The 7870-nt window shown below is 45.9% G+C and overlaps 1 protein-coding gene across 1 annotated transcript; it reads left to right on the forward strand.

Moving 5' to 3' along the window:
• The first annotated feature begins 667 nt into the window (after positions 1–667).
• LOC140506366 (large ribosomal subunit protein eL42) lies at positions 668–1815 on the forward strand. Its single transcript, XM_072613496.1, has one exon. It carries the CDS (start codon positions 1452–1454, stop codon positions 1770–1772), a length of 321 nt encoding a protein of 106 aa, XP_072469597.1. The 5' UTR covers positions 668–1451; the 3' UTR covers positions 1773–1815.
• Positions 1816–7870: the final 6055 nt, after the last annotated feature.

Genomic DNA, 7870 nt, shown 5'->3' on the forward strand with positions numbered 1-7870 from the left:
TTCATGCGTCCTCCTCACCCTGTCCCTGATCTTTAGCCTCCCTAAAATCTCTACAACTGCGGGGCCCCTCTGAAACCCCTGCACAAACACAGCTCGCCCCGCACCGAGGTCTTCCTCCGCTTTCTGGCTGCCGAGCTCCCAACGGCTGCAGGGGACCCCGTCTAAGTGAATTCTTTCACCCTGAACCAGCTTCAGCAACTCTGACCTCATCCGTTTGGTCATACACGTTTATAACCACTCTGGGGGAGAGGAGGGGCACCCCCCAAAAATCAGAGTTAAAGGTCTCCCACCTCCGTCAGTGTTGTCCAGGCTCTTGGTGGCGGCGGAGCCCAGGGCCGGGGAGGCCGGCCCCCCGCGGTGAGGGCTGCGTAACCAGGACCCGGGACGCTTCTGTGCAAAGCGGGGCAGACCTGTCCGACAGACGGGCGGACGGAGGGAGGATGCAGACAGACTCGTACCTCTCCGGTGATGGCCAAGGCGGACGTTGTTTTCCTAAACTATGTTTTTTCCACGTCTATTGTTTTCCTCTATTATGTGATAATAACTTCCGACGGTTTTATTTTCCAGGTTCTTAAAAAGCTGGATCGTTAACGGTGAAGGGGGTTTGGGGAGGGAGAGTCTAATGATTGTTAACCGAAAAGAATAAAAATTAACAAACTAATTTTTTTTTAAGGAGCACTATGCCTGATACGCGGCAGGCGTTTATTAAGTGCTTACTGACTAAACTTTGTAAAAAGAAGGCGCTCCAAGCACGGAGGTCTCGCCACTTCCGGTCCCCGCGGGCGGGGGCGCCTCCCTCCTCCCCACAGCCCTCGACCACGCGCTCCCCGGGATGGGGGCCTAGGCAATAACCAACGGGTTTTCAAGGCCTCGTTCCCAGGGGATGTTCACATCCGTCAACACCGCCGAGACCATCATCACCATGGCGACGAAGGGCAAGGGACGCCAACCAACTGTCGCAAATCGGCCAAAGCCCGCCCCCGTCGGCAGCGATCGCCGCCGGTCAAGCGCACGGGGAAGCTCCCGACGACAGCCCAACAGCACATTCGCCGCAAGAAAGGCGGCCCCGGAGCAGAAGAGCGCCCTCTGAGCATTTCCGCACTTTCGTCAGGAGTCAGGTCCTTCCGGCCACCCGACTCGGTCGGCCTCCTGGGTAACATCCACATCCACTTCCGTTTCCGCCCCGAGCAGGCCAATAGGATTGCGCCCCGGCCCTCCGGCCCTTCCTCCCCGTGAGCCTCGTGCCGGCGCGCGCTGAGCTCCGTTCGGCTCCGGCAGCTTCTTCTCTGAGAACTCTCGTCCGTCTCCTCCGTCTCCTCCCGCGTCCTCGGTGTGTCCGAGAAGCCGAAGAGAAGCCCGGCCCCGCGTGAAGCAGACTTGGGAAGCTCCGGCCCCGCGCCGCCGCCGCAGCCGCCTCCTCCTCCGCCGCCGTCGCCGCCGCCGCCGCCATCATGGTGAACGTGCCCAAGACCCGGCGCACCTACTGCAAGAAGTGTGGCAAGCACCAGCCGCACAAGGTGACGCAGTACAAGAAGGGCAAGGACTCTCTGTACGCGCAGGGCAAGCGGCGCTACGACCGCAAGCAGAGCGGCTACGGCGGCCAGACCAAGCCCATCTTCCGCAAGAAGGCCAAGACCACCAAGAAGATCGTGCTGCGGCTCGAGTGCGTGGAGCCCAACTGCAGGTCCAAGAGGATGCTGGCCATCAAGCGCTGCAAGCACTTCGAGCTGGGAGGGGACAAGAAGAGGAAGGGACAAGTGATCCAGTTCTGAGCTGCCCCGGGAGAAACGATTAAAGTGTGGAAGCTGCCGCGTTTACGTGCCTCGGCCTCGTGTTTGCTGGGGGTGGGGCGGGGGAGGGGGGAGCCGCGGGGTGAAGGGGGGCGGGGTGTCCCCTAGGTAGGGCGGGCAGGAGCTGGTGACGGATTGGGGGGTCTGGGTATCCGGGAGGTGGGGGGGATGGCTTCCCTGCAGTGAGGAGGGGTGTGGGGGCGGGGGAGCTTGGGGAGCAAGATCAGGAGTTCAGGTTTCGGACTCGAGGAGTTGGAGGCGTGGGGAAATTCAGTATTTTGTGCTAAACCTCAGGAAGCCCAGGGCCGGACATGTGGATGGGGGCAGGGGGAGCATCTGCGTAAAGAAAATAACTGGAACCCGGAGCTGGTGAGACCCAAGAGAAGAGGTGCCAGGAGGGAGCGTCAGAGGACGGGCGTAGGGAGTAGGTGGGTGTGACCTGGAGGAGGACCCCGCAAAGGAGACTCAGAAGTAATCAGATGTGGTCTCCAGAAGAACGAGACGTGAACTTTAATCAGAAAAACAGAATGTTGAAAGCGTAGTTAAGTATCCTAATTTCATCTTTGTGGTTTGGGGGAGGAGAGAAATCTTGACCAAACCAAGCATTACTGTAGGAAGCTTTTCTCCAGGCAACAATGCTCATGAATACTTTGGGGAGAGGAAAGCTCAGGGTGGGCAGGGGCAGAGTGTCTCTTCAGGTCAAATTGACAGGACCTTGCAACGTATAGGAAACATGAAGGTGGGTAAGAGGGGGAAAATATTGGGCCTAGGGTACCTGGGAGGGTGGTGGAGCCTTCACTGTAATGAAGGAGGACAATTTAGGGCTTGGGAAGAAAGGCAGGATGTTAAATTTTTGGATATTTGAAGCTTGAGATATCTGGGACGTCCAGTGTCTTGTCCACAAGGAAGTGGTGGGAGAGTGGAGCTCAGGAGGGAGACTAGGGCTTGATGTATCTAGATAAAGGAGGGGAAGAAATAATCTGCATAGAAATAATAATTTCATCCATGGGAGCTGAAGTCAACAAAGGAGAGATGAGCTTTGACCTTCGTGGTAGCTGTGACTTGAAGAAAGATCAGCCAGAGAGGCTGAGGAACAATCAGAAAAGGTAAGAGAAGGACCAGGAGGGAGAAAATGTTGAAAGTATAGGTAAGTTATGTTTGCCTCTCACTTGCTGTTTGAGGGAGGGATAAGTCTTAAACCATACCGTACAAAGCTTTTTTTTTTTTTTAAACTGGGTCTCACTGTCCCTCAGGTAGAAAGTACAGGACTACACATGCAGTTATATTCCACTGCTGATCTGCATTGGGAACTTTAACTTAAACTTGCTATTTGAGCTGGTTTGAGTCACCTTAGGTAGCCAGGTAGGCCCCACACACATCCTGGGGGCTCACTGTGGTTTATGCAGAATTTATCAGTGACATACCACGGGTTAACCCACTCTTTCTCTGACATCCCTAAGTGAACATGAAACCTTCCCCAAGTGGAAAAAGCTAACCTGCTTGCAGACTTAGCTGAGGTTGCTTTTGGTGATTCTTCTAGAGATGGTAGCTGCATACTCTGAGCTTTCCCTTCCAACTCCTTGGAGATTAGAGAGTAAATTAGTTTATGGCATTCAGCAGAGACTTTTATGTGCCTCAGTGTGCTTTTATAAGTTGTACTTTGAAGGTAATTGATATAATATGTCTTTTAGGCCCAACAGGAATTCTTAACCTGGGGTCAGATTACTTTTTATTTTGAAATTTCAGTAACCATTTAAGTATAATTTGTTCTTTTGTAATCATTTGTCTTTTTATGCATTTAAAAACATTCTGAGGAGTTGACAGGTTTCACTGGATTGCAGTGACACATAAAAGTGAAAAGTCTCTATTCTAGAGGATTGCCTCAGAACTCATTTTATGTTCAAAGCACCCAAGAGGAATTGAATGATTTGGGACTGAAAGCTATTACCCCTCACTCTTTCCCAGTAGAAAAGGACAAATACAGAAGAATGAGAAGTGATTGGGTAAGAATTGTTTTTGAATGGCATTTTGAACTAGCAGTTTTCAGTATTATGTGAACATGGCCAGCCAATTGAGAGGAGTGTGGGAGGACCCCAAAAGGGAGGAAATACAAATCACAGGAGGTCCCTGGAATTTTGAAGCTGTGTGACCACTTTGCTGATAGAAATTTTCCGTTATTTTTAACTTTTTTGATAGAGGCCAACCAGAATTGAATCGAGCCACTTAAACTTTACGTTTCTTTGGTGCAAGCGATTTGAGGGAAACTTGTGAAAGGTTATATACTTAATTCTCCCTGGAGCTTAGACCTTTCTGTAACTGACAACCAAGTGTACTCCAGTTGATTCGGACTGGTGGGGAGTGATGCATTAATTTAAAGTTTTCACTCTTACTCCCAAAACATGGATGTGATTTGTCCTCTCCTGGAACTTCACTGAGGGATCTGATCCCTGCAGAGCTCATGCTTCGGATGTGATTTTCCCCCATCCTGGCAGTCCTAGCTATGTCGGTACAAGTCAGATAGACTGGCTTTTTATTATGTATCAGTCTTTGTGTGTAGGTAGGTGTGCCTCATCCTAGCCTTAGTGGCTGATTTTTGAGTGAGATCTCAAGAGTTTCCTAGTCAATAGAGGCTGACTGGCAACAAAAAAGGAATTCCTGAGGTGAAGAGATTGACCATTGACCGGAAGAGGAGCCCAAATCCTTGTGTGGTGCACCAGGATTCTCTGGAGTACCTGAGACATTCTCTGTGACAGTTTGTGACCTTATTTAATCTGAGTCAGCCAGAGGAAATGACACTGACCTGTAGCGCTGGACCCCAGCCTAGGAGGACTGAATGAGGTCTTGGGGTGGGAACACTCACAGTGCTCCTGCCAGGACAGAATGGCAGTAGCTATGCAGACCAAAGCAGCCCTCCATGCAGGGAGAAAAGAATCAGACCCTTCTTAATTCTAGTGCCTGCTCTTTAATTAGAAGCAGCTGGTGGCAAGTAAATAGAAAAACTGGTCCCGGAGACAGGAAGACCTGAGTTAAAATGTGACCTCAGACAATAGCTGTGTGACCCTGGGCAAGTCACTTTTCTCTATTTGCCTTGGTTTTCTTCATCTCTAAAATGGGGATAATAGTACCTACTTCCCAAGGTTGTTGTGAGGATTAAATAAGATAATTATAAAGCACTTAGCGTATTATGTTGAACATAGTAAGCACTCTATAAATAATGTTAGCCAGTATTATTTTCTGTTTATCCTGTATATAACTTGCTTTATGTATATTTGCCTGCGTTAAAATGCAGGCATGCATTAAATTGCTCCTTGAGGGCAGAGACTGTCTGCCTTTTTTTGTATCCCCTTACTGCCTGGAATATGTATGGTATTTGCTTAATAAAAGTTTATTGTTTGATCATGGTGGAGTATGGGGTGAAACTTGTCCCCAACATTAGGGGCAATGTTCAAACAAAGGGGGAGAGAGTCAGGTCTCATAACACTGTTGAATGACCTCCCAGTTGGATCTGCCAAAGGAAAAAGGTGAGCAGAAAAGTTTCAAAGCTTTCTAAGATTTTAATTTTTTTTTTCAACTACATCTGACTCTTTGTGATCTCACATGAGGTTTTCTTGGCAAAGATACTAGAGTGGTTTGCTTTATCTTTCTTGAGCTCATTTCATAGATGAAGAAACTGGTACACAGGATTAAGTGACTTGCCCAGGGTCACCCAGCTGGTAAGTGTGAGGCTAGATTTGAACTCGGGAAGATGAATGTTCCTGACTTCAGGCACTATCTGCATTTTCTATCACTTTATTCACTGCACGATCTAGCTGCCCCTTTCTAAGGATGTGAGTATATTATTTATTTCTAATCCTGGCTTAATTGGGAAAGTGAGGGAGACAAATGGGAATGTGGTGACTTGTTGAAAACTACCTTTTCAGCAAAACTGAAAAATTTCTTAAAACTAAAACCCTTTCCAGACTTTTCCTTTTAGCAAAGTGATTAGTAAAAAATGAAGGCCTTTTCTAAGGAAAGTGATTGAAGGTTATACCCAAAATTTAGTTCCTAGAGTATTAAGCCTTTCAAATACATTGTTCATTCTTCATCCCTAAAGTGATTGTTACTGACTCTTCTAAGGCCAGTCTCCTTTCTCTGTTGAAGGAATTAGCCTGGCAAACACCTACAGGAATTGGCCTCTTCCATTCCTAGGGAGGAACTGTCTTAATGTAGTTTGAGTAATGTTATAGGTTCCAGGGTGAGGGGCCGACCACCACCAAAAAAGCACAGTGCAAGAAGGGCATAGCAGAAAGTAAAGCAAGCAAGCTTTATCGAGGGGGAAATATATTTTGGGGTGAGGGTAGGAAGGGGACCACGCAATCAGAGGCTATAAATAGGTGAAGATCCACTGGGAATAGAGCACCAGAATTTGTAAAGGCTGGTGGCTTTTTAAAGACTTCTTATCTGAATCTGGTAGGACATGGTATTGGACAGAAGAAGTGGGGAGCCTGGGCCTGGTGTGCAAATCAAAGTTTGGGGACTGGTGCCAATTCATGCTAGGCAATGGGAACTCCTGGGGAATTTGGCAGGAGTAGTAGTTAATTTGGACTTTCTCTCATAACTGACGGCTTCTCTTTGGCAGGTTAGCTTAGGTAATTCAGGCTTCCGAGGCCTTATATGTTATTATATAGTATTAATATTATTTGCTGACAAGGAAAACAAATCCCCCATTTGCAGAAATTTATAGTATTGGACACAAGAAAGTTTAAATTTGTGAACCAAGTATAATCTACTCAGAATTTCCAAATCATTATAGGAGTATGTCTTCAACATTTCTTATGCTAAATATCATAATGGGTATTTTTTTTTTTGTGGGGCAGTGCAATTTGCTTCTCCCTTATGTAGTTAAGTAGAATAAATTGTGGAATTTGAATACAAATACCCTCAGAGGGAACTCTTATTCTTTCCCTTTCCTGAAGAGTGGAAGAATTTGCTGCTTTAGCCCTTGGGGAAAAGAATGAATTTGCCCAGTAAAATTGAAGTCAGTTTAAAAGTGAGAGGAGGGAAGAACTACTTGCCCTTTTGAAGCCAAGCCTTATCTGGAACTTAAGAACTATTAGCTGGTATTCTTTTAATAATTTTGTTTACTTGACCAAAAGTGGATTTTTTCTGAATGATTTGGCCCAAGTAGATTAGAAGCAAAGTTACATAAAAGTAATTAAAATATACCATTTTTAATTGTTAAGAAACCAAATTGAAAATGTTTTACTTAGCAAAGTCAGGAAATATGTAAACTTTGAAGTTTTAGCAAAATTTTGCAATGAATTTAAGATTCATAATAATTTATAATATTTTAATTTGCAAAAATGCAAAAAGATATTCAATGGAGTAAAAGACTAGATGATAAAATTGAAACAAGCAGAGATGTATGAAGTTAAAAAAATAAATAGTATTAGAAAATGAACCATATGACAAAATAGAATTCTGTGACTTGCAAAGATTTATCTGGGTTAATCAGTCATACATTTTTTTTTTTTAAAAAGTCATTAAACATTAAGCACCTACTGTGTGTCCATCATTGTATGAAATCTAGGGGTACCAAGAGTCAAAAGACAGTTTCTGACCTCAAGGACTTCACAATCCAATGGGACAGATGACATCCAAACATATATACAAAGTAGACTATATATTGGGTAAATAGGAAATAACTGAGACAGAAGGCACTAGGAATTGGGGAAGGCTTCCAGTAAAAGATGAGATTTTAATTGAAAGTTAAAGGAAGCCAGGAAAGTCAGTAGATGGAGAGGAGGAGGAGGGAGAAAGTTCCAAGAACAACCAGAGATGATGCCAAGAGCCAAAAGATATAAGTGTCTTGTTCTGGGAATGATCAGGAGGAGGTCAGTGTCCTTGAATCAATAAATATGTGTTGTGAGTCAGGTCTAAGAAGACTGGAAAGGTAGGAGGGGCCTAGGTTAGGGAAGGCTTTGAATGTCAAATAAAATTTTTGTATTTGATCCTGGAGACAGTAGAGAGCCAATGGAGTTTATTGAGTGTGAGTGTGTGTTTTACGATCGGACCTGCATGTTAGGAAAATCACTGAATGG

The sequence above is a fragment of the Notamacropus eugenii genome, chromosome 5 (genome assembly GCF_028372415.1).
Source record: "Notamacropus eugenii isolate mMacEug1 chromosome 5, mMacEug1.pri_v2, whole genome shotgun sequence".
In the NCBI taxonomy this organism is placed as follows: domain Eukaryota; kingdom Metazoa; phylum Chordata; class Mammalia; order Diprotodontia; family Macropodidae; genus Notamacropus; species Notamacropus eugenii.